The following is a 23,872-nucleotide window of genomic DNA, read 5'->3' as shown; positions in this document are numbered from 1 at the left end:
AAAAAAAAAAAAAAAAAAAAAAAAAAAAAACAAGAGTTAAATTTAAGTTATGTATAATGCATGTTGGACCTAGAACACCTCTTACAGACCACAAAGAATATGGACCGGATGTTGAATCCTCCGGTTTGCTTACACAAATCTAAAATTCAACAATTAAAAACCAAAACAAAACAAAAAAGAAAGTAAAAAAATCTGTATAAAAATGAAAAGTTCAAAAAGCCGAAAAACAAACGTTTTAAAAAACGGAAGAAAAAAAAACGCTAAAACGTTTATAAAAACATTGGTACTTTCCAACGGTCAGGCCTTCAGGAAAGCCCATTACTGTGTGGTTGCTTGGAAAGCAAAGTGGACTAGCTTTTATTTGTAGGAGTTATGGGTTAGTATCTGTTTATTATATTTCCGATGTGGGACTTAATTAATTTTTAAAACGTATTGGGCTTTTATTCGATCAAAGACGCTTTATGGCGGCGACTGTGTAAATATACTGTGGATGCTTTGTAAGGGAAGTGTATTCAATTGATGTGGAGACAACGACCACGGAAGAGCTTTGAAATAAAAGTTGCTGTCACTTAGAAGTTGCAGAACTTACAAAAATACAGAACACAGAGAAATACACTCTGTGTTAAAACATATAAAACCCAAACCCCATTTTGATCAATTTTTAACACAGTCATCATCGATTGGGAACAAGTCAGTGCAGAGCTCTCCATAAAATCTAGTAACAAGATCAAGGAAGATAGGGTTATTCAGATTATTCCAATAATAGAGAAACTCTTCCATGTCCATCAAGTCATCAATTTTCCCATCTTCAACGACCATATGGATCATATAGTTCTCGAAGCTTCTACAAGCCTCTTTCACACCATTTTCCTTTGACATGTATCTTTGACTCTTCCTCGCTTTCTTGTTCCTTTGCGTCGCAGCCAAAGGAAACATCTTCCTTGAATGCAGAAGCTTCACACCATCTATTAGACTAGCTGCATTGGGCAATTGTATAATAAAATTAAGATCAAAAACTGGCCTACAAAATGGAAGTAGTTACAAAGAAAATTGTTGTTACACGGGGAACTTCTGGGTCTGATGCGGCTCATCCTCTGATCTTTATTAGTATTGAGGAAACAGAGACAAGACAACAAACTAGAAGAAGAAGAAGAAGACTGAGTGGTATTGACATTGCCAAAACGGGCATGGAAGAAGGAGATGAGTCTGTTGCATGATCTTGAAAGCTTTGATTTCAAGCTAATCAAACTTGACTTCAGTCTCATTCTAAATCGTTGCAACTCTATTTGGTTTTTGTTTTTGTTGTGGTATAATGTTCGTTTTCGCTGGGAGGGTGATTTGTGATACGTGGTCTACACGTCCTTTCCCTTTGAAGTCGTAGTGGTGGTCTCCCATGAACTTTTAGACCTATTGCTTCGATAAAATACCTTAAGGTAACACAAAAACAAAATGCAATTTTAACATAACCACAGAATCTCAAAGCATATGTACGGCTACTTGAGGTTTCCAAATCTTTAGAAAACTAATAAATCTATTAGTACAACCCCTAACTTTGGACCTAGCCGTTAGGGTTCTTAATTTGATGTTCGCTCTTCTTCCCGAACCGAGCCGCTTCATTATTTACCTTGATCCTCTGTGGAATCCTAGTTTGACTGTCTGAGTCGTTGACCCAACAAAAGGTTAGGGTCAAAACGTGTTAGGTGGGGAAACCACAATCTTTCAATTGGTGGGAAATGGGACGAATAGTTCATAGTTGTGTCTTGTATTGTTTTGCCGAGTATTACGCAAATATGTCTTTTATTCTCTACAGTTTTTTTTACACTATTATTGTTATACTTGTGTGTGATTTTGCTATAAGTTTTAATAGATGGGACCTGAACCTGTTAAACCTTTTTTTTGTTAAAATCCCTTTTTTTTGGTCACGTTCGCCGAATCATGTTTTGGAAGCAACTCACCAGAAATATTCTGTTTAGTGTCTAATCCCCTCCCAAACAATCAAAACCTTACCAGTGACAAAATTTTAGGACACTTTTATCTTTGTTCAGTTTTGATTTCCCGGTTCAGATGGGACATTTTATATCAATTTGATACTGTTTGGGAGAGAAACCGGAATGGGTTTGGTACAAAACAGAAGACATTCTACGAAGTGGACCCATACTGTTCTGTCTTAGTCCCCTAAATACATGCAAATCCCAATCTTCACTTTCTTCTCTATTTTATCTGTCAGTCGGTCACAAAGCATAGATTAGAAACTCTTTAACTTCGGACAAAACTCTACAGTTTTACTTTCTTTTCTATGAGAAGATCACAATATTTTTTTGTTGGAAGCAGAGATGAGGAATTCTAAGTTCAGATTGTCAGCTATGATCCCAAGTGAATGGTTCCACAAGCTCAAGAACATGACCAAACTCAGAAATAAGCCTCCTCCTCCTTATTCCTTTAACACTACCAAGGAGAAAAAGACTTCCTCTGACTCTAAGTCTCTGTCTCTTCCTTACTCTTCAAGCTCTTACATCTCCGATAGATCACGCACTTCCTTAGAATCTAAGACTTTTCAAATTTCACCAAGAAACTCTCTTCACGAATTACAGAGCAAAAGGAAGACTGTTTACAAGCCTTCTCCTCCTTCCTCTTCTTCTCTATCTGCAGATTTTAACAAGAAGAAGATCAAATTTCTTCGACAACAAGACTGTTCCCCTGCCTCTACCAACTCGAAACTCAGTTCTTCTGCAGATGATTTCATCATCAACATGTACAACAGAGATTCCAAGAAGAAAATGTTCAAAGAGATCAGGGTGTTTGATTCAACGGAGAAAGCCTTCCCTGGAAGTAAACGAACCAAGGAATTGCGTAAAACCCATCATCCATCTGTTGAGGTTACCATTAAAGAGAAAAAGGAAAATGTATGTAGAATCCAGAAGAACCATCAGAAACCATTAGTTTCTAGTGGAAGAAGATCATCTGTTAAATCTCCAAGGATAAAACTAAGAGTGAGTTCTCCTAGACTTCAATTCTCACCTCGTAGAAGCACATCGAGATGGCAGAACAAACAAGTTTGCGACAGTTTTGCAGTAATCAAGAGCTCTCTTGATCCCAAGAAGGACTTCAGAGAATCAATGGTGGAAATGATAACAGAGAACAACATCAGAGCCTCTAAAGACTTGGAGAACCTTCTAGCATGTTACCTTACCTTGAATCCCAAGGAATATCATGATCTTATCATCAAGGTTTTCGTTCAAATCTGGGTTGAAGTCATAAACCCTAAATTTGCATCCAAGTAAGAACGTGTAGTAATGTTGTTAGCATAAACTATGATCAAATGCATGAATTCTCCTGTTAATTAAAGTTATTTCAAAGAGTTTGATGCAGCTATGGGGATTTTATTTGCAAGACCAGATTTGTGTTTTTTTCTTCTGTATAACGTGAAAAAGACTGTTTCTGGAGTGAGAGAGATCCAAATTACAGCAATAAGCCCTAGTCCCATGATTCTCACAAAAACCGGAAATTTGAGGCAAAAACTAAAAACAGCTTTCTAAAAAGTGGTCTAAACTGTTGCATGAGTTATGGAAAAAATATCTCGATGAACATTGAGAAAACAAAGGATAAGCAATAATCATAGAATTTTTAGTAAGAGCAAACCTTGGATAAGATTAGGATTGATCGAGTTTAGTCAATAGTAATGAGTCAAATTACAATAATGAAAAATATGGGAAATAACAAATGTACTAGAGCAAAAATAATAAAAAAGCCAAGAGTGTAGTGACAAGAAGCACACGGAGAGGAGTCAGAAACCCATCAAGTACTTAGTAGCCATGGGTTCCAGTCATAATGAATAAGGAAGCTGGAAACATGAAAATGGAGCCTGAAGAACATAATCGCTAGAGAGAGAAAGTAACACTGACACAGAAGAGGATATGATTAAAGAGGAAAAGCAGATAAAAAGAGAGTTTTCAGAACCTAAGCGCTGTGTTGTGTGATAAAGAAGAAGAAGATGAGGACCACTGTTTTGCTGCTGTTTCCCAATGCTAACCTCCCACCTCAACCATTTATACAGTTAGTACGTTATGGACATTTCTCTGGTATTGATCAACCACAGACATAAAAACATTAATGGACAACACCAGACTCAAATGGGATCCAAGACATTTACCACTGGTTAATCTGTCTTTTGCATTGCTTGTTTCAAGCAAGAATGTTGTTTCTTAAGTTTTAACCAATCCAATCAAAACCATAATATAAACTGACATGAACTGTTATTAGATTAATTAAGGAGCCTAGTTTGGTTAACAAACCGATCTACTAGATATTATCATCATCATACGCACAACTTTTACGTGTCTTAAAGACAAAAGGCGACAAATGTTACCCAGTTTTTTTACATTCCATATGGGTCACTGTTCAGTTCTTGTTACTCGTCTACACAAGAAAGGTCTGATGCCTACTCCAGTACTCCAGGTCCTATAAGCAAAGAAGAGAAAATTGAATGACGGATTATACAAATATGGTTTGTCATGCTGAAAGTAAAAGATCATCAACTATTAGAACACCAATCATACAAAGCTCACAGGCTCATCCAACCCATTAAAAAGTTAGATTGACATGAATGTGTTTGCACGTTGGTTTGCTAATGTTACTATCAACTCAGAACATGAACAGTCAAAATTATAGAACCATAAAACCCATCGATATATACAAATTAGCCCTTCTATATCACATTTCCATTACATGGTAAAGTGGTAATGTTGATAGTAAGCAGCACTATACATATATGCTCACAGGTAGAGTTTCCCTTCAAAACTAACTTGTGAAATCAGCGTGACTATTGGGTTCTAAGAACTTAAGCTCACTGTTTGTGAGAGTTCATATCATCTTTTTCCTACCTACACACTTTCGATTTGGGGAACTGAGATGCAAATGAAGTATTAGTGTAGTAAAGTATTAGTGTTTTACTTCATTGAAGGTCTTAAGACTATGTATATATTTAACTCACCTACTCAAGGACGGCGCTCTTCACGCCTCATCTCAACTCGAAATTTATCTTTAATATCACCCTGTGTGGGATAGTGTGTCTACTATTAGTAACATGAAAAAATCAACTGTCTGAGAAATGAATAAAAGTGCAAGAGATAAGTGAAGCTGTGTACATTAGTTCTACGAACTAGAATAGGATTCTCATCTTTGATCCGCTTCCAGTTTGCACCATACCTGAATAACAAAAGCATCAAATCAGTAAAATTGCATGAATTATGTTCATCTGATGAACATCTAAGAGAGTTTCAGGTTTCAAGTACTTTTCAAAGCCTTTCAGTACGGCCAGCGTTTCTGCAGTACACCACGGGACTTTCTTCCTCCTAGCACCTTCTGCACTTCGGTTTCTCTTCAAAGGAGACATGACAATTTTTTTACGTTTTGGTTTATTATTCCTTTCACCATCACCACCCAGTTCCCCATCGGAATCATCAATGGAGTCTTCCCACTAATCAAACAAATGAAAATGTGAAAAAACAAAACGGTTAGAAGAATCCAGGTCTCACATTATACTTCTGCATGAAAAGCACGTCATTCTAACTCAGCTATAGCTGCCAAACCGAATATGCAAAATATCAATTCAAACAAGACAAAGCTCAAGACTGATTTCCCACCAAGTGCAGCAAGTTGGTCAGCCAAAATGAAATAATGGGAAAAGATAAAAGAATGAATCAGGATAGTAGTGCTTAGAAAACTTAGTAAGAATGTGTGTGTCCCATCGAACTAGCTATCTAAAGAAAGTAATATGATGAACCAAAAACGAAATGTAAATTTACTTCATAAGTCTGTGCTGTGGTACGTCGCTCCATCGAGCTAGGCCTTGGTGCAATGTTTGTTCCAGAAGGATTAGCAACATCATTTTCTTGTTCTGTAATCGACTCATTGTTTAAATTTGACGGCCCTCCTTTTTCTAAAGCTTCCATCAGCTCCATTTTACTAGCTCTAAGCTTTCTGAGCGCTCTGTCAACAATTGCAGATGAAATGGTCTTGTATCGACGGTGCAAAGATTCATCTTTTGACCCTCCAGAAGTGGGTCTTTCCAGTTCAGTATCTGAGAGGTTCTCTACAACAAAAGGGAATTCATCAGACAAAAGCAAAATCACATTTTAACAAAGTTAATAGAGAGATGAAAAAGAAACAAAGGTCAGAAAGTGTAAACCTTGGTCTTCATCCATAGCTTTAGACGCCATACTATTTTTTTTAAGGACCTCATTCTCTCTTGCTTCGACCATTGACACTGTCTCTTCAGACTCTTCACTAGTTTCAATCTCGTCCGATGCATCCATGTTAGGATTCAACTCCCCAACAAGGTTGGGATTCAACTCAGAAACAACCGTCCTCAAACTAACCAAAGCTTTGTCTCTCGTATTCTCATCCATCAAACTCTTACAAGTCTTTTCGTCACTGTGGGCCGTCCATAATCTTCGACAGCTATTCAAGAGGTCACTAGTAACCAAACAACTAACCTTATCGCATAAAGGCATAATCCTACAGACCCATATGGATCTAATTGCTTCAGTATAAGCCTTTTTTGCATCTTTCTCATAAGCGAGACACTTCGCCGTGCACTCCACAGCAACTTTACAAAACGCTTTCTTGACTGATTCGGGTACCTTAGAACCTTCTTTGTGTAGAATCTCAACTAGATTCTCTAACCGCTCGAGGTTCTTCTCCTCCACAACACCATCTTCAATCTCCATGAAGATCCCTTCGAGTATAGCTTCCTTCCACTGCGACAGTGCCATTGTTGTTGCTAACTCAACCAAGCAATGTTAGGGTTTTTCAGAGAAATCCGCACTCTCTCGCTCGTAGATTCCGTTTCTCGAATTGGGTTGTTCAGGAATGGTCAATTAGGTTAGTAAAACTTCAAATTTTTCAACTTTTTCAATTCACTTTCATTCCCGGTGGTTCGATTTCACAGACGAAGAGACGAAGCGATGAAGGAAGGACGAAACAGCTATACTCTTTTTTGTTGCCGTTTCCGTCTCTTAAAATAACAACGCGTGTCGTTTTATTTAATATAAAACGGCATACATGTCATATCATTACGGAGAAAACGGCAACAGTGATTCTTATTTATTTTCCTTTTTTTTTTGTTTAAATTAAAAAAAAAATCCTAAAAAATCAGAAGAGGGGAGTAGCGGCGGAGTCGGATTCATAGGATACAGAGAAGCAAAACCTAAGAAGAGGAAGAAGCTGCAGCAGCAGCACTTGTTCACGAGTCGCTATCTCCTCAGAACGAGAACAATGTCTGCATCAGCGAAGAGCGTTTCGACCTTGGACAATGTAGTGGTGAAGTCACCGAACGATCGGAGGTTATACAGAGTGATTGAATTGGAGAACGGATTGTGTGCTCTGCTTATTCACGATCCAGATATCTATCCCGAAGGCTCTGTTCCGGATCAAGTTGATGAAGATGTCGAGGACGGTGAAGAAGAAGAAGATAGTGACGGGAGCTATGAAGATGATGATGAGGAAGAAGGGGAAGGAGATGAAGAAGATGATGAGGATGAGGATGAAGATGAAGTGAAAGGGAAAGGAGATCACCAGACTAAAAAGGTTTTTTTATTTTTTATAATTTAAGCTATATCAGTAGTTTTCTTTATTTTATAAAGGTTTGATTTTGAACTTTTGGTCTCGTGTGTCTTAGGCAGCTGCAGCTATGTGTGTTTCAATGGGAAGCTTCTTGGATCCTCCAGAGGCGCAAGGATTGGCTCACTTTCTTGGTCTTTACATCTTTCTATGAGTTTGAACTACTGTTTGAATACACTTCTTTTGATTTTACCTTTTTAACTGATTGAATCATTCTAATGTTTATGTTCTGTGTAGAACACATGCTTTTTATGGGTAGCAGTGAGTTTCCCGATGAGAATGAAGTAAGCATTGCATTATTTTCTGTGTTTGCAATGGTTTGGTACTATTTATAGATTCTTATAGTGTATTATGCTAATTTTATAATTTTTTAGCTTGATATCTGTTTGAATTCTTCCGGGTTGGACTTTCTTTTGCTTGCAGTATGATAGTTACTTGTCTAAGCATGGTGGAGCCTCTAATGCGTACACAGAAATGGAGCATACATGCTATCACTTTGAAGTCAAGAGAGAATTCCTCCAAGGTGCCTTGAAAAGGTACTAAAAATTACTTGAGCTGCCACTCCACTTATCTGTTTAAATGTCATTTGCTGTAAATTTACCAAGGCAGGCGATATATGTATCAGTATGCATGCTTAGATTTTGTTATCATTTCAGTTTTTTGATGACATAGTAAAGGAAGATGTCTTGTTCTATTACCTATAGTGCTCTTAGATATGTAATCACTTTCATTTTACCTAAACCAGTTGCTGTAAAACATTTTCCATAAGACTATTTGAGCTTTCTGTTAGGTTTAATCTTTTTCCTTTTCGTTTGTGTTCTTCAGAAGGTTTATTTGACTTGAGATTTTTTTTTTGTTATTAGGTTCTCTCAGTTTTTTGTTGCACCGCTTATGAAGACCGAGGCTATGGAACGAGAACTCCTTGCCGTTGATTCAGGTTTCTCTTGCCTGTTAATCATACACTTATTTCTTTGTTTTAATCTATCAAAAGATCCATCTCCAATCAACATTCAGATAAGTTAACCTTTTTATATGGTTAAAAGTGTCTTGCTAACAAAATCCAAATTTGTAGAATTTAACCAGACCATCCAAAATGATTTATGCCGCCTGCAACAACTTCAGTGCTATACGTCTGCAAAGGGTCATCCTTTTAATAGGTTTGCATGGGGTAAGGATATCTCGGAGTACCTTTCTTGCCACACTTAAGATATTCATGAAATTTTTTAATGTAAATGTGTCCTTTATGTGCTCTGGAAGGTAACAAGAAGAGCTTAAGTGGTTCAATGGAAAATGGGGTTGACTTACGGGAATGTATTGTGAAATTATATAAAGAATATTACCATGGTGGATTAATGAAGCTCGTTGTCATTGGGGGAGGTAAAATTCTCTCGATGTATAATGTGTTTGGTGGTGATTCTTGGAAAGTCTCTATATACATTCCTAAAGATTGGCTTGTGTTACTATTTTAATTTGTTGTAATTTAATGGCCACCTTTAAATCTTGCAGAATCTCTTGATATGCTTGAAAGTTGGGTTGTAGAACTATTTGGTGCTGTAAAAAACGGATCCAAAATCAGGCCAACTCTGGAGGCAGAAGGTCCTATTTGGAAAGGCGGTAAATTATATCGCCTAGAAGCGGTTAAAGATGTTCATATTCTTGATTTGACATGGACTCTCCCCCCTCTTCGCCATGCCTATGTGAAGAAGCCGGAAGACTATCTAGCACATCTATTAGGACATGGTAAGAAATCAAATCCATTTTATCTTTTGTATAGCATTTTCTTCAAGTTTACTTGTGCATGTGCGCATTGAAGAATGTTGTTTTAACATTTTGTTTTAGAGGGTAGAGGAAGTCTGCATTCATTCCTCAAAGGTAGGGGTTGGGCAACCTCTCTCTCTGCTGGTGTTGGGGATGATGGAATTAACCGCTCGTCTCTAGCCTATGTTTTTGGCATGTCCATACATCTTACTGACTCTGGTTTAGAGAAGGTAACTTTACATATATTTTATATAGTTAATATTTCTGAAGTTTGGCGCAGGGAAAGATTCAATCATTTTCAATTGTATATATAACCCTCTGTCCCTAACTTTTCAAGTAAAATCTATACTGGTTTCATGTTCTGGTTGGCAAATTGACATAGCCTGTTGCTAGCTGCATATAGTCGCGTGCTTGTCAGATTTACTTTTGTTATGGTACCAATTCTCATTTTGACCTTATGACAACTTTTGTTAACAGGTTTATGACATCATTGGTTACGTTTATCAATATCTCAAGCTATTGCGTGATGTGTCACCACAAGAATGGATATTTAAGGAACTCCAAGATATTGGGAACATGGACTTTAAATTTGCTGAGGAGCAGGCGGCAGACGATTATGCTGTTGAGCTCTCAGGTTTGTGCTTATATACTCATTTGTCTAGTTCTTTTTGAGTGAATCTATTAAGGGGCTAATAGTGGTTCAACTTATTAGTTTCAGAACTTACCATGCATAGATGTGTACATGTAATGTTAAAATCTTCATCATGGTCATGAGTTTTTAAATCATTGTAAGTAATATTGTACAGAGAATATGCTTGCGTATCCGGTGGAGCACGTTATTTATGGTGATTATGTATACCAGACATGGGATCCAAAGTTGATAGAAGATCTTATGGGTTTCTTCACACCAAAAAACATGCGGATTGATGTTGTTTCGAAATCCATCAAGTCAGAAGGTATGTTAAAGTTTCCTTGAGTATGTAACTTTTGGATGTATATTTATATTTTTACTATCTATTTTCAAACTTCGCTTGTTTCAGAGTTCCAGCAAGAGCCTTGGTTTGGTTCTCGTTACATTGAGGAAGATGTTCCATTGTCGTTGATGGAAACATGGACCAATCCTTCAGAAGTAGATGCCTCTTTGCATCTTCCCTCGAAAAATCAGTTTATCCCATGTGATTTTTCGATCCGAGCCATTAACTCTGATGTGGATCCCAAAACTCAGTCTCCACCTAGATGTATAATTGATGAACCGTTCATGAAGTTCTGGTACAAACTTGACGAAACTTTTAAGGTTCCTCGTGCAAATACGTACTTCCGCATAAATCTGAATGGGGCATATGCCAGTGTGAAGAACTGCCTTTTGACAGAATTATTTATTAACCTTCTGAAAGACGAGTTAAACGAGATAATCTACCAGGCAAGTAACTATTTTTTAGAAAGACATTTTTAGATGTTTTTGTTTTAGTATTGACATGAATATCTGAATTTCTGCAGGCCAGTATAGCAAAACTTGAAACTTCTTTATCTATGTCTGGTGATAAACTAGAGCTTAAAGTGTATGGCTTTAATGAGAAAATTCCAGCTCTTTTATCAAAAATCTTAACCATAGCCAAATCCTTCATGCCAAGCCTAGAGCGATTTAAGGTATGTGAATGTTTGCATGTATAATTTGTCATACTTTTTATCCTCATTTAATCTTGAAGTTTAATTTAGTGTCATTTTCTTATCCTCATTCATTCTTGATTCAGCTACTTTTTCAATCTAACCTTGTAGGTTATCAAAGAAAACATGGAGAGAGGGTTAAGAAACACTAATATGAAGCCATTGAACCATTCCACATACTTGAGACTGCAGCTCTTGTGTAAGCGAATCTATGACAGTGACGAAAAGTTGTCTGTACTAAATGATTTGTCTCTCGATGATCTCAACAGCTTTATTCCTGAACTCCGTTCTCAGGTAACATACTGCATCAGTGTGATTCCTAATTTGCTTAATAAACAGCTCTTGTGATTATTCTCGACGTTTGTTTAAATCAGGCAAAGGTTAGGTAACATTTCTATTTATGTTTTCAGATATTTATGGAGGCTCTATGTCATGGTAATTTGTCTGAAGACGAAGCAGTGAACATATCAAACATATTTAAAAAGAGTTTGACGGTTGAACCGCTCCCAAGCAAATGTAGACATGGAGAGCAGATAACACGTTTCCCTGTGAGTGCCAAACTTGTAAGAGATGTCAGTGTGAAGAACAAATCTGAAACGAACTCAGTAGTTGAGGTAAAAGGGAAATTGTCTTTTCTGTAATATGAGTTGGCCAAGAAGCAAACATAGTACTTTCCTCTGGTAGAATCTTGGTTCTGAATTTGAACCTAAATCTGATTTGCAGCTTTACTATCAAATCGAGCCTGAAGAAGCTCAGTCAACAAGAATGAAAGCTATGCTGGATCTCTTTAATGAAATCATAGAAGAACCATTGTTCAATCAGTTGAGGTTAGTCATGTTTACCTATTTTGTTTGATAAATCAAATTGTATTTATGTATAGTCAAATAAATGCGAATTTGGATATAGGACAAAGGAACAGCTTGGTTATGTTGTCCAGTGTGCCCCTCGCTTAACGTATCGTGTCCATGGTTTCTGTTTCTCTGTTCAATCTTCCAAGTACGGTCCAGTCCATTTGCTCGGGAGAGTCGACAACTTCATAAAAGAGATTGAAGGGCTGTTGGTAAGTTTGTAATCAAAAAGAAAACCTCTGAGTTTGTCAAAAAATTGTCAAAAAAAAAAGAAAACCTCTGAGTTTTGTTAAATAGTATCCCACGTAGCTCTACTAATGTTACTCGGGGCTGTAATTGCAGGAACAATTGGATGAAGAATCCTTTGAAGATTATAGAAGCGGTGTGATTGCTAGATTGCTGGAAAAGGATCCCTCTCTCTTGTCTGAGACAAATGAGTTATGGAGTCAGATTGTTGACAAAAGGTAACGATCTCATTTAGTTTCATATGAAGATTCTGTGAGTTGCTTTGATCCACATCGGCCACCAAGTAAATTCAAAATGGGTGTTAACCGTCGCAGGTACATGTTTGATTTCTCCCACAAAGTAGCAGAAGAACTGAGAAACATACAGAAGAAAGATGTGATCAAGTGGTACAAAACCTATTTCAGGGAATCTTCACCAAAATGCCGTAGGCTTGCGGTCAGGGTTTGGGGATGCGATACCAATATGAAAGAAAGTCAAACAGATGAGAAGTCGGTGCAGGTCATAGCAGACGCTGTAGCTTTCAAGTCGACTACTCAGTTTTACCCCAGCCTTTGCTGATAGAGAAACAACATTTACACAAGAGTGTTTTGCTGTTTCTTTTTTTTTTAATTTTATTTTTTCCATTTGTTTTCATTCACCCAATTTTTTTTTCAGTACGTTCAATGGATAAGTTATATACTACTATACATTTGGGTGACAAACACCAATAACGCCTCTATTTATTTTGTTTGTTAAGAAGATTTGATTATATGCATTTAAATTATGTTTTATCCGTTGGATGAGGTTAAAATCTATTGTCTTGCTATCATAAATTTTACCCAAAAAGAAGCAGCATTAACTGAAAAAACATACAGAAAAATGTAGTCATCAGTTGGTGAAAACCTTGCTACAAATAAACCATCGACACTCCAACTAAAAAAAACACAAATTGGAACATTTTTCTCCATTTAATGACAGGTAAAGTTGCCACAATAAATGAAATAAAATTACTGTGGAGTGAATTTCTTACAAAGAAAACCAACGGTAAAAAAAAAGCAAAAGATCAACGTAGATAATGAGATTTTTATTTCATAATTACGATAATATCCCGCGGTGAAAATTCCTGGTAGGGCCAAAACAAGTAATGTATCTTCTTCCTCTCTCTCACTATTTTTTCTCTGGACGGTGGTGGTGTGACTGCAGGCAAAGAGAGAGAGAGAGAGAGAGAGACCCATCTCATTGCAGAAATAGCATTTTTTATTTTTTGCCTTTTTATAATAATAATACAAAATCTGAATCTCTTCTCCTCCGTCGAAGTTTTGAATTCTCTCTGGTTCTCTGATTCCTTCCTCCTGTGAGTTCCTCTCTCTCTCTCTCTCTCTCTCTCTCTCTTCCCTCCCTTTTTATCTTCTCGTTTCTTCATTTCGCGTCTCTTGAATTTGTTTTCCTTTATCAACAACACTTTTAAAAAAATATCTTGATCTCTGTCTCATAACGGCAGATCTAGGGTTTAATGGCTTCTGGCTTTCAATAATTCTTCTTCGTTTCTCTCCCGACTGACCAGTTTCTATTATTTCTCCATTTGTGCTGCAGCTGAGCTCCCTTCAGCTTCGATTTCTCTCGCATTTTCGTTTCCGTTATGCACGGCTGAGGTTCGTTTTTTCTCCAGATCGCTCTTGTTTTCTTCTCGTTTCCTCTCCCTACTAGCGTTAATGATTCGGAATCCTAATCTGATTTTTTTTTTCTGGGGTGGATTTAGATCATCGTAGATCGTGATTGAAGCGAGAGATTTTTTAGGAGAGAGCGAAGATGAGCGAGGGCCAGAAGTTCCAGCTGGGAACAATCGGCGCTTTGAGTTTGTCCGTTGTGTCGTCCGTCTCGATCGTGATCTGTAACAAAGCCCTTATTAGCACCCTTGGCTTCACTTTCGGTATCCTTTCTTTCTCATTTCACATGCTCCTTTTGTTTATCTATATCCATGTTGCTTCCCGATATTGTTTCCTCTGGATCCATTCGTGTTTTGCGAGCCTGTTTTATCTTATGGAAATCTGAGGAATGAGCTGAAATTTTAATAGATTATATAGCTCATTTTACTTCATGCTATCATCTCTTTGGCACCTTATGATCCATAATTGCCTCCATGATTGTATGTGTTAAGAAAGTTTCACATCCTTGGTATGTATGTTTTAGAATTTAGATGCTACTGTAACTTTGATAGTGATGTTTGTGTAAATGTCTTCTTACTTTATGAGGTCCTTTTATTACTCTCTTTAGCTCTTCTTTTCTGTGGGACTCTTTGTTTTATCCCTAAGATACACCGACAGTTATGATGTAGTATTATACTGATCAAGAGACTGTTCTACCCCCATTTTTCTCGTAGCTGCTAATATGTCATCTTATGCAATTGATCTTCTCTACTTACTCTTGTTATTTTGTATGTACAGCGACTACTTTGACAAGTTGGCATCTTTTGGTCACATTTTGTTCCCTTCATGTGGCATTATGGATGAAGATGTTCGAGCACAAGCCTTTTGATCCACGAGCTGTGATGGGGTTTGGCATATTGAATGGGATATCCATAGGACTATTGAACCTCAGCCTGGGCTTTAATTCTGTCGGTTTCTACCAGGTATATTTGTCATTTCAGCTATTGCATGATGCGATATCCATTTGAACTTGTGCTGTTCTAACCCTCTTCTCTTCCTTTAATAATAGATGACAAAACTAGCAATTATTCCCTGCACTGTTCTCTTGGAGACCCTCTTTTTCAGGAAAAAGTTCAGGTTAGCTCTCAACGTTCTGTAGCTAGTTTCAGATCACGGGCCTATTTAATGACACACTTTTATTTTGTTTGCAGTCGGAAAATCCAGTTTTCCTTAACCATCCTTCTCCTTGGTGTTGGAATCGCTACCGTCACAGATCTTCAGCTTAATATGCTGGGTTCTATCTTGTCAGTGCTGGCTGTTATCACAACTTGTGTTGCTCAAATTGTATCCTATGCTTAGCCTTTCTTTTCTCATTGCTTTATTCTTTCAACTCTCTATATATCTTGTCTTAAGCCAATCCAATGCTGTTACCTTAACCAAATGTACACAGATGACAAATACCATCCAGAAGAAATTCAAAGTTTCATCCACGCAACTTCTGTATCAGTCTTGCCCATATCAAGCAATCACTCTTTTCGTCACTGGGCCATTTTTAGATGGGCTCCTTACCAACCAGAACGTGTTTGCCTTCAAGTACACTTCTCAAGTAGTGGTGAGACTCAATCTTCCAGGAATTCAATCAAAATTATTTACCAGTCTTCTTGCTTCTTTGTCGATTCTGCATATTGACGAGTGCTTCTTTGTTGACTGCAGTTCTTCATCGTGCTGTCCTGCCTCATATCAGTCTCTGTANGGGTTTGGCATATTGAATGGGATATCCATAGGACTATTGAACCTCAGCCTGGGCTTTAATTCTGTCGGTTTCTACCAGGTATATTTGTCATTTCAGCTATTGCATGATGCGATATCCATTTGAACTTGTGCTGTTCTAACCCTCTTCTCTTCCTTTAATAATAGATGACAAAACTAGCAATTATTCCCTGCACTGTTCTCTTGGAGACCCTCTTTTTCAGGAAAAAGTTCAGGTTAGCTCTCAACGTTCTGTAGCTAGTTTCAGATCACGGGCCTATTTAATGACACACTTTTATTTTGTTTGCAGTCGGAAAATCCAGTTTTCCTTAACCATCCTTCTCCTTGGTGTTGGAATCGCTACCGTCACAGATCTTCAGCTTAATATGCTGGGTTCTATCTTGTCAGTGCTGGCTGTTATCACAACTTGTGTTGCTCAAATTGTATCCTATGCTTAGCCTTTCTTTTCTCATTGCTTTATTCTTTCAACTCTCTATATATCTTGTCTTAAGCCAATCCAATGCTGTTACCTTAACCAAATGTACACAGATGACAAATACCATCCAGAAGAAATTCAAAGTTTCATCCACGCAACTTCTGTATCAGTCTTGCCCATATCAAGCAATCACTCTTTTCGTCACTGGGCCATTTTTAGATGGGCTCCTTACCAACCAGAACGTGTTTGCCTTCAAGTACACTTCTCAAGTAGTGGTGAGACTCAATCTTCCAGGAATTCAATCAAAATTATTTACCAGTCTTCTTGCTTCTTTGTCGATTCTGCATATTGACGAGTGCTTCTTTGTTGACTGCAGTTCTTCATCGTGCTGTCCTGCCTCATATCAGTCTCTGTAAACTTCAGCACTTTTCTTGTCATTGGAAAGACATCTCCTGTCACATATCAAGTTCTGGGACATCTCAAAACATGCCTGGTTCTAGCATTTGGCTATGTGTTGCTGCGAGACCCATTTGACTGGCGCAACATTCTCGGTATTCTGGTGGCTGTGATTGGAATGGTTGTTTATTCCTACTACTGCTCGATTGAGACTCAGCAGAAGGCAAGTGAAACATCAACGCAGTTGCCACAGGTATATATATCTTCATCTCTCTTTTTCGCTAATATCTTTTTGTTGGCTCTATATACTGAAATCTGGACACCAATATATTGATCCCTGATCCATAATAAAAAGGTCTACTCCTTGTTGGTAAAAGGTCTACTCCTTGAGGTCTATACTATACTGACTGGTTATATTGCTTAGTTTTGTTTCTGTATAAGAATAACAAAAAATGATGTGAGATCCTTCCTTCTGCTTTGGGTTTGTTAGATGAAGGAGAGCGAGAAAGATCCGCTAATAGCAGCAGAAAATGGAAGCGGAGTGTTATCAGATGGTGGTGGAGGAGTTCAAAAGACGGTGGCTCCTGTATGGAACTCAAATAAAGATTTTCAAGCCTAAAGCTTTGATGATCGCTATTTTTTTTTTTTTTTTTAAATATCAACGCTCTTTGTACCAGATTTGTCGAAAGAAAAACTTTTTAATTTCTCTTCTTTTGTTTTGTTCTCTTTTTTAAATCGCATAGCAGAGAAGTAGGGGAGACTGAAAAAATCAACAACCCTTCCACACACCGTATGGGGGAAAAAAAAATGAAGTAGAGAGTGAGGGGAGGGGAGGAAAAGGGAACAGCTTTGATGATCCATTTTTATTATACACAGTAGGTTTTTGTTTTTCTTTGGATTTAGTATTACAACTCTGTATTCAAAAGTCTGTGGTATATTCGTCAACACTGAAAACATATATTTGATTTTTTTAGGCTCCTTTCTATGGGATACTCAACTCATATGTTTGGTTTTTAGACTCCTTTTTATGAATCTACCACTACTCAGTTCTAATTGTTTTCGTTAGGTACCTACTCGAATGCGAGTTAAAATACCTACCCACCCAATCCGATGTGAAACAAAGAAGCTTTCTGTTAAGAAAAGGGATATATATATATATATATAAGCTATTACTGATATTAGCATAGAACAAAGGACCAGTGGTCTAGTGGTAGAATAGTACCCTGCCACGGTACAGACCCGGGTTCGATTCCCGGCTGGGGCATGAGCTGTGATGAATTTGGCATCCGCGTTGGTTGTGTCCTTCGCATTCTTCTGATTTCTCAGATGTACAAGCCACCCTCCTGAGCTCTTCTTTTCTATTTTTTGCTCAGATTTCTAAAAAATCTGTCTCGTGGTATCATGCTCGGATGTAATTGCCTCACTTCCCTGAGCTCTCTCTTTATCCCTGCATTTTTAGTTTGGTACGGTTTACATTGAAAAACAAATAACACCATTTTCATATACAAAATCTATTTAAAACTTCTCATAACCTACGATAACCTGCAAATTCCAACATAAACAGTTATATTAAAATGAAACTCCTGGATTTTAACATCATCATTACTCATCAGTAGTAACAAAGAAATCAGCACTTTTTTTTTATTGGGTAGAAAGATATCAGCACTTCTTAAACACTACATTACAGAGCTTGGGAAAAGAACGTTTACAGGATACTTCACAAAAAAATACTAGAAAAAAACAGTTTGCCCTTATGTTTGACAGCGACTGCCAATAACAATGGTTGCATTAAGGTTTCAACACAACAAAAAAAATCAAAGCAAAAGTATCAGTTTTCTTCTTATGGATTTCCCATTGCATTCCATGTCTTCTATAGAAGTGTAGACAGGAAGAAAAAATTGCTCTGTAGCCTTCCTTGCCAAAATGGTTGGCTCGGCTCATCTATTCAATTTTATGCTTAATCCTAAGAACCACCCTGCATTGGTCATGAAACATCAACAGCTCTCTTTTGGATAACTTGTTCATGGTGTATTATGTCTGACACTTTGCTCGGTGGCCAATACCGGAACACAGATCTCCCTATGATGTTCTTTATTGGAAGTGGACCCCTGCGTTTTACATTCACCAAATCATCCATGAATCAACAGAGTTTTCAAAGTTTAAAAAAGAAGAACCATTAAAGAAAAGATAATTTCCAAAGTGGTTTACCAGTTATGAGAATCAAAGCTTTTGTTGCGGTTGTCTCCTAGAACAAAGACATAACCTTCAGGGACGAACTGCAAATAAACAGGAAAAAAAAGCCAAATTAACAGCATTCTTTTTAACAACTTTATAGGTCAAGAAATCCTTAAATTAGAAAGTGCAAGTTTGCTTACCATCGGTTCCATTTCGTAGTTAATCGGCTCTAAGACAAAATCCTCTACTTGAACAGAGTCATTAACTAAGAGCTTTCCATTACAAACCTACATGATACAGCATTGATAGGTTAGACAAGAGAATGATACAAAAACAGGAAAACAAAGGTTAAGGGTCTGTTTTGAGGAGGCTGTTTTCATCAAGAATCCCACTAGAGAAGTGATACCGATAAAGGTGAACAAAGACTTCAATGGATGAATAGGATCAATCAACAAGTGGGTTAGAGAGATAAGGGCTTACTTCAACCCAGTCACCTTCGCTAGCAACTATCCTTTTTATGAAAACATCAGTACAACTGTAACCATGTTCCTGCAATTCAAAAGGAGAATATCAAGCACCTCTTGAAACAGGTTTTCAAAACACTTAAAAAAAAAACCAGAAATCGTGAGATATACCAGCAAAATAGGAGGAGCCTTAAAGATAACTATGTCTGAAACCTCTGGCTTTCTGAAAAAGTATGAGACCTGTCCAACACAAAAGTAGATCAATCACTCAGACATTAAAGCCACACACACCAATTAAAAGATTGATGTGCATCCTAAGACACATATAAGACCATTTCCATAACAAAAATTTAGTCCCTATAATGCAGAATTGATGGAAAGCAACCATTTTTAAAAAACCTCATAAGATCAAACACCAAACTACGATAGCAAAACCCAAAATTTACATAGCCAGTAGTATATTCTCTCACCTTCTCAGCCATAACACGATCACCCACATCAAGAGTAGGGTACATAGATGTCGAAGGTATAGACTTAGGCTCAGCCAAAGCCGACCGGAAAAGGAGAGAAACAGTAACCGCCGTGAAAGCTGCCTTAGCATCCTCAGAACAGATATTCAACAGCTTATTAACCCAACCGTTACCAGGATTGGAGACCTTATCACTCAACTCCAACTTAATTTTAGCATCACAAACCTTTCCTCCTCCAACCCTATCAACCTCAGTGATATCAGTTGATAACGTCGCCGGAATACTACAGGGCATCCACTTGGAACCCCTAAGGAAGGGTATAACAGAAGAGGTCTTAAAGGGAGAGATCCCGAGAACGTTCATACCGGGAAGCTCAGGAGCTCCACCAGCCAATCTCATGATTGAGATCATACCCATAACAAGCGGACTCTTGCTTCCTTCTTCGAGGATCTCCCTGGCGATGGTGCTGTACATAGAAGAAGAAGAAGAAGAAGAAGAAGAAGGTGGACGAGCACGAGGGCTTGAGCTGGGACCAAGCCATGAGTTGTTGTTGGCTCCGGTAGATTTTTCAATTTCGGGTATCTGATTCTGAGGGCAGAACCTGGGACGAATCCATGATTCGAAGCATGATCTAACGTCGCTGGTACCGACACGAGTCCCGGCGGATGATGAAGCAAGGTTCCGAGCAACGTAGCTGGAGTAGGTGAAGGTAACCCTAAGCGCCATAACTGCAGAATCGAGGGAGAATTGGATGGGGTAAGGGTAAAATTGAGGTTTCGAGAAGGAAGCAATAGGGGTTTGTTTTTCAAAGGAAGACCTAGAAAGAATGAGGGATCGATACCGGGAAAATTGGATCGGAGGATTAAAAAGGAGTCGATCTGCCGGCAAGAGAAACGGAAAAGAACGAGTAAAGAGTTTTTCAGGGGGCGCGAAGAAGAAGGAGAGAAATCTGGAGATCTCCCAGAGGAGAGGGGAAAAAATAAGGTTGTTTGGCCGAAAGCAGAGAGAGAGAGAGACTCTTATTAATGTTTGTTTTGTTGTATCACTCCAAATTAAATTAGGGCCAACTCTGGGCCTTAGAAAATATACTATTGTTGCTGTACTGAGCTATCATAAAAAAATATAAACATTTTAAGGGAAATAAATCACACAGTATATTTAATTTTTAAAATAAAATATTTGTCCACATCTTCTTTTTATTTTGANCTATTGTGGGAATCTTTTGCATTCCTACATTACTAGACTCGATCTCTTGAAATACCCTGCACAAAAGAAGCTATGATGAGCCTGTACATCATGTTTATAAGGGAATAAGGAACTACTTTTTAGGAGTATTCACATGTCACAAAATGTAAGCTCATTGTCGTCTCTCTCTCAAAGATATTATTAGTAGCCTGAAACAATGTATACCAAAAAAAAAAAAAAAAAAAAAAAAAATTCTAAGAGGATGCTATGCTGGTGAGGTGATCATTTCGCATGTTAACGTATCTAAAATACTTAATAGAAAATATAATAAATGTTTGGTAGAACATTTATAGGAGAGTTCATTAATCAGTAATCACCATTGCATTATATCAATTTTGATCGTTTCTTTCTTACACCCCCAAAAAAAAAAAAAATTATCGTTTTGTAGTTACGAATTAGAGACGTGACAAGGTTGGGTTCTAGGACCGTCGCACGAAGAGAATATACTTAAGGGGGAAATTAATAAAGAAAAGGCGCATGACCGCAGCACATACGTCATCTCTCATCAATCTTCGTCTTGATATTTCTTCTCAACTAGTATTCCAGTATTTTACCGACACAAAAAAAAAAAAAGAGACTAATCCAGACTTCAGTACTAATATTATAATTCTCAGCGAGTTTTAGTCGTTAACTTAATTGTGTTAAGTTTGACCATAACCTTTATTTTTATTATTGAAGGCTTCTTTAGGCTATTAATTGCGATTTCATAGAAAAAAACACTCACAGCTGACAAGTGACAAGGTCAATGACAAGATATTTGGACTTGGGCCTGTCGTTTCAAAATGGGAACCCTAAGAAGTTTAAGGAGATTGGGCCAACATAGTCCGTTAGAATTGACAACGTGATTTTCTTTTACCTTCTCTTCTCTAATCTTCTTCACTAAACATATCTTTTTTTTCTTTTGTAAATGAGTTTACTATATGTCTATATACACTATTTGGTCTAACTAATTCCTTACCAACTTACTGTATTGATAACTGGATACAAAATGTGAGTTAAAGATTTTTTGATAATATATATATATATACTGTAAAACTTATTCAATGCCATCAAAGCACCAGTGGTCTAGTGGTAGAATAGTACCCTGCCACGGTACAGACCCGGGTTCGATTTCCGCTTGGTGCATGAGCTGTGACGAAATTGGCATCCGCGTTGGTTGGGTCCTTCGCATTCTTCTGATTTCTCAGATGTATAAGCCACCCTCTGAGCTCTCTTCTTTTTCTTTTTTTTTTCCAACATATATGCAACACAATTTCATTGTGCTGGAAGACACGGGAGACTAGTTGGTTTTGTAAAAACAAAACTTACAACTTGTTATTTTATAAATCGTGAAAATGATAATACATTCATGTCACTCACTTGCCTTAAATTTGTAAACATGATTGTAAAATAAAATAAAATGAAGCAACGATCATTGTCTGTATCCAAAGGAAAATGAAATTTATTTTAGCCTTGTTAGTTCCTTGAAGAACAAACAATGGGAGTAGCAAACAATAAAACTCACAATCAACAATTTTTAAACCAACACAATTTTTTACGTCCTTTCTTGCACATTGGCACCCCCAGCAGAGAAAAAGAAAAAAGAATAATAAATAATCAAAAGTGAATCAAATGAATTGGAAGAAAAAAAGAGCCTATTAACAGATAATATCATCCACAACATAGCCTTGTTGTCAATACGCAGAGCTACTCTCACTAGCAGAGAGGGAAGGTCCTTCAGATTTGACTAAGCTTGAGCTATTGCTACTTATCTCTAGCCCTTGCAATCGCCCGTTCTGTAGAAAGTCCGATACGCTTTGAGAATTCGACATCTCCATTGGATTGTTGAAACTAGTATGCATCTGCTGCATATCCTGGCCGTTCATCGAGCCATGATATGGTGGAATCGCCATGAACGTTGAAGAAGAATACTGAATCTGCTGCATTCCCATATCAAACGAATCTGAATTCCCAGAGATTTCCCCTGTCTCCATCTTCATCCTCTCAACTTCTTTCCTCAGAGCTTCGTTTAGAGCTGTCACCAACCAAATCAGATTGAAGATGGCAGAGAGAAACAGAAAACGTTACCAAAAAAATGCATAAGAGAGGAATAAGGCTTTTTACCATTACGAAGCTGAGCTTGTTGCTCCATTGCTTGTAACCTAAGTTTCAGCTCTGTGTTCTCGTTTGCTAGTCCATTTGTGTCTCTCTGTATCACAATCAAAATTGGAAAACTTCCGTATCAAGAAGCTGTCCTTTTTTGTTATGACTGAATCAGGTGAGATCAACAAAGAAGGAATCGAAGAGAAACAAAAACCTGGTAGAGAGTGAGCTGAGCAGAGAGAGTGGTGGCTTCGGTTTGAAGCGATTGAACCTTACGCTCAAGTTCTTGAATGTATCGAGCTTTTCTCTCCTTGGATCGAGCTGCAGATTGACGATTCGCTAATATCCTATATTCCAAAATCCAAATCCCTAATTCTGTTAATTCCTCAAAAAAAATCATTCTCCATCGATTTTTATTTCAATTATAGAAGAAGACGAACCTTTTGGCGCGTTTGGGATCAATGTTCCAAAGCTCGGAGAGTTTTTCAGGAGGCATAGCTTTCTTAGCGTCCATGATTTCACCAGCATACATGGCGCATCCAGCGTCAACGGAATTGCTGTGACGGTGACGAGGACGAGAAGAAGACTGCGGAGGAGGAGGAGGATTAGGATTAGCGCCGGAAGCGGAGTTGGAAGAGAGAGATTGATTCGGAAAAGGATTTGGATTAGATGTGAGGCTATCGACGTCGATGAAGGACGAGAAGAGATCGTCGTCGGAAGGAAGGTCGTCGGAGGAAGGTGGTGCGCCGGAGGAGAGGGGATCCATGAACATGAACATAGACATGTCGTCGGAGCGAGATCGGCGGTGGAAGGAAGAAGGAGGGATCGGATCGGCATTTGGATTATTGGGAAGTGGAATTGGATCGGAGAACTTCGAATCTGATGATTTCTCCATTTTGGAATTTTGAAATCCGAGAAAATGGAAATTGAAACGAATAATTAATATGTTTGGTGAGAGAACAATGCACAACGGAGATAATGAATGATGGAGATGAAAGCTTTCTCTCTCTATGAAATGAAACGAGGAGCGTCGTAGGAAGGAGAGAGAGAGAGAGAGAGAGACGATGTACTTAACTTAAAACTGAGGAGAGAG

The 23,872-nt window shown here is 37.9% G+C and overlaps 7 protein-coding genes across 11 annotated transcripts; 3 read left to right on the top strand and 4 right to left on the bottom strand.

The window, feature by feature from the left end:
• LOC104739256 (transcription repressor OFP17-like) lies at positions 535 to 1,265 on the bottom strand. The gene is made up of 2 exons (XM_010459547.1): positions 1,061 to 1,265; positions 535 to 977 (listed from the first exon to the last, which is right to left on the bottom strand). The coding sequence occupies exons 1-2, from the start codon at positions 1,263 to 1,265 to the stop codon at positions 655 to 657; spliced, it is 528 nt and encodes a 175-aa protein (XP_010457849.1). The 3' UTR covers positions 535 to 654.
• Positions 2,241 to 3,281, top strand: LOC104739255 (transcription repressor OFP4-like). The gene has a single exon (XM_010459545.1). It carries the CDS (start codon positions 2,334 to 2,336, stop codon positions 3,279 to 3,281), a length of 948 nt encoding a protein of 315 aa, XP_010457847.1. The 5' UTR covers positions 2,241 to 2,333.
• Positions 4,606 to 7,089, bottom strand: LOC104739250. Of its 2 annotated transcripts, none has more exons than XM_010459542.2 (5): positions 6,188 to 7,089; positions 5,805 to 6,079; positions 5,292 to 5,476; positions 5,145 to 5,205; positions 4,606 to 5,051 (listed from the first exon to the last, which is right to left on the bottom strand). In XM_010459542.2, the coding sequence occupies exons 1-5, from the start codon at positions 6,771 to 6,773 to the stop codon at positions 4,995 to 4,997; spliced, it is 1,164 nt and encodes a 387-aa protein (XP_010457844.1). In that variant the 5' UTR covers positions 6,774 to 7,089; the 3' UTR covers positions 4,606 to 4,994. The 2 variants fall into 2 exon arrangements, with proteins under 2 accessions (XP_010457844.1, XP_010457843.1); XM_010459541.2 differs by having other exon boundaries at positions 4,609 to 5,051; positions 5,805 to 6,091; positions 6,188 to 7,083.
• On the top strand, positions 6,716 to 12,907 carry LOC104739254 (nardilysin-like). Of its 2 annotated transcripts, none has more exons than XM_010459543.2 (20): positions 6,716 to 6,882; positions 7,157 to 7,587; positions 7,679 to 7,754; positions 7,858 to 7,904; positions 8,044 to 8,156; positions 8,484 to 8,557; positions 8,693 to 8,788; positions 8,878 to 8,997; positions 9,127 to 9,360; positions 9,460 to 9,608; positions 9,856 to 10,012; positions 10,185 to 10,334; positions 10,419 to 10,798; positions 10,876 to 11,025; positions 11,155 to 11,337; positions 11,454 to 11,657; positions 11,767 to 11,870; positions 11,950 to 12,103; positions 12,234 to 12,355; positions 12,452 to 12,907. In XM_010459543.2, exons 1-20 carry the CDS (start codon positions 6,798 to 6,800, stop codon positions 12,693 to 12,695), a joined length of 3,273 nt encoding a protein of 1,090 aa, XP_010457845.1. In that variant the 5' UTR covers positions 6,716 to 6,797; the 3' UTR covers positions 12,696 to 12,907. The 2 variants fall into 2 exon arrangements, with proteins under 2 accessions (XP_010457845.1, XP_010457846.1); XM_010459544.2 differs by having other exon boundaries at positions 6,775 to 6,882; positions 7,160 to 7,587.
• Positions 13,319 to 17,316, top strand: LOC104739249 (uncharacterized membrane protein At1g06890). Of its 3 annotated transcripts, none has more exons than XM_010459539.2 (11): positions 13,319 to 13,470; positions 13,710 to 13,768; positions 13,876 to 14,046; positions 14,561 to 14,669; positions 15,518 to 15,593; positions 15,680 to 15,747; positions 15,822 to 15,954; positions 16,061 to 16,222; positions 16,324 to 16,596; positions 16,834 to 16,929; positions 17,090 to 17,316. In XM_010459539.2, the coding sequence occupies exons 3-11, from the start codon at positions 13,926 to 13,928 to the stop codon at positions 17,105 to 17,107; spliced, it is 1,056 nt and encodes a 351-aa protein (XP_010457841.1). In that variant the 5' UTR covers positions 13,319 to 13,470; positions 13,710 to 13,768; positions 13,876 to 13,925; the 3' UTR covers positions 17,108 to 17,316. The 3 variants fall into 3 exon arrangements, with proteins under 3 accessions (XP_010457841.1, XP_010457840.1, XP_010457839.1); XM_010459538.2 differs by having other exon boundaries at positions 17,087 to 17,316; XM_010459537.2 differs by lacking the exon at positions 17,090 to 17,316 and having other exon boundaries at positions 16,834 to 17,078.
• Positions 17,960 to 20,481, bottom strand: LOC104739248 (probable thylakoidal processing peptidase 2, chloroplastic). Its single transcript, XM_010459536.2, has 6 exons — positions 19,453 to 20,481; positions 19,154 to 19,222; positions 18,999 to 19,067; positions 18,719 to 18,805; positions 18,552 to 18,619; positions 17,960 to 18,451 (listed from the first exon to the last, which is right to left on the bottom strand). The coding sequence occupies exons 1-6, from the start codon at positions 20,176 to 20,178 to the stop codon at positions 18,328 to 18,330; spliced, it is 1,143 nt and encodes a 380-aa protein (XP_010457838.1). The 5' UTR covers positions 20,179 to 20,481; the 3' UTR covers positions 17,960 to 18,327.
• Positions 22,117 to 23,866, bottom strand: LOC104739247 (transcription factor RF2b). Its single transcript, XM_010459535.2, has 4 exons — positions 23,220 to 23,866; positions 22,994 to 23,126; positions 22,801 to 22,885; positions 22,117 to 22,711 (listed from the first exon to the last, which is right to left on the bottom strand). Exons 1-4 carry the CDS (start codon positions 23,672 to 23,674, stop codon positions 22,371 to 22,373), a joined length of 1,014 nt encoding a protein of 337 aa, XP_010457837.1. The 5' UTR covers positions 23,675 to 23,866; the 3' UTR covers positions 22,117 to 22,370.

The sequence above is a fragment of the Camelina sativa genome, chromosome 14, assembly GCF_000633955.1.
Source record: "Camelina sativa cultivar DH55 chromosome 14, Cs, whole genome shotgun sequence".
Taxonomy (NCBI): Eukaryota; Viridiplantae; Streptophyta; class Magnoliopsida; order Brassicales; family Brassicaceae; genus Camelina; species Camelina sativa.
The sequence above is the reverse complement of the archived record's forward strand: the minus strand, read 5'-3'. Positions and strand labels throughout refer to the sequence as shown.

Excerpts from the sequence above, each read along its gene's own strand:
- LOC104739256 (XM_010459547.1), bottom strand. The coding sequence starts at position 1,265 with ATGAGACTGAAGTCAAGTTTGATTAGCTTGAAATCAAAGCTTTCAAGA. Across the intron at positions 978-1,060 it reads CAGACCCAGAAGTTCCCCGT|CTAGTCTAATAGATGGTGTG; the intron begins GTAACAACAATT and ends TGCCCAATGCAG.
- LOC104739255 (XM_010459545.1), top strand. The coding sequence starts at position 2,334 with ATGAGGAATTCTAAGTTCAGATTGTCAGCTATGATCCCAAGTGAATGG.
- LOC104739250 (XM_010459541.2), bottom strand. The coding sequence starts at position 6,773 with ATGGCACTGTCGCAGTGGAAGGAAGCTATACTCGAAGGGATCTTCATG. Across the intron at positions 6,092-6,187 it reads AGCTATGGATGAAGACCAAG|AGAACCTCTCAGATACTGAA; the intron begins GTTTACACTTTC and ends CTTTTGTTGTAG. Across the intron at positions 5,206-5,291 it reads GTACTGAAAGGCTTTGAAAA|GTATGGTGCAAACTGGAAGC; the intron begins GTACTTGAAACC and ends TTTGTTATTCAG.
- LOC104739254 (XM_010459543.2), top strand. The coding sequence starts at position 6,798 with ATGTTAGGGTTTTTCAGAGAAATCCGCACTCTCTCGCTCGTAGATTCC. Across the intron at positions 11,338-11,453 it reads TTCCTGAACTCCGTTCTCAG|ATATTTATGGAGGCTCTATG; the intron begins GTAACATACTGC and ends TTATGTTTTCAG. Across the intron at positions 12,104-12,233 it reads AAGAGATTGAAGGGCTGTTG|GAACAATTGGATGAAGAATC; the intron begins GTAAGTTTGTAA and ends CTGTAATTGCAG.
- LOC104739249 (XM_010459537.2), top strand. The coding sequence starts at position 13,926 with ATGAGCGAGGGCCAGAAGTTCCAGCTGGGAACAATCGGCGCTTTGAGT. Across the intron at positions 14,047-14,560 it reads CACCCTTGGCTTCACTTTCG|CGACTACTTTGACAAGTTGG; the intron begins GTATCCTTTCTT and ends TTGTATGTACAG. Across the intron at positions 15,594-15,679 it reads ATTCTGTCGGTTTCTACCAG|ATGACAAAACTAGCAATTAT; the intron begins GTATATTTGTCA and ends CTTTAATAATAG.
- LOC104739248 (XM_010459536.2), bottom strand. The coding sequence starts at position 20,178 with ATGGCGCTTAGGGTTACCTTCACCTACTCCAGCTACGTTGCTCGGAAC. Across the intron at positions 19,068-19,153 it reads AGGCTCCTCCTATTTTGCTG|GAACATGGTTACAGTTGTAC; the intron begins GTATATCTCACG and ends TTTGAATTGCAG. Across the intron at positions 18,620-18,718 it reads ACTACGAAATGGAACCGATG|TTCGTCCCTGAAGGTTATGT; the intron begins GTAAGCAAACTT and ends GTTTATTTGCAG.
- LOC104739247 (XM_010459535.2), bottom strand. The coding sequence starts at position 23,674 with ATGGAGAAATCATCAGATTCGAAGTTCTCCGATCCAATTCCACTTCCC. Across the intron at positions 22,886-22,993 it reads CTCAGCTCACTCTCTACCAG|AGAGACACAAATGGACTAGC; the intron begins GTTTTTGTTTCT and ends ATTGTGATACAG. Across the intron at positions 22,712-22,800 it reads ACAAGCTCAGCTTCGTAATG|CTCTAAACGAAGCTCTGAGG; the intron begins GTAAAAAGCCTT and ends GGTTGGTGACAG.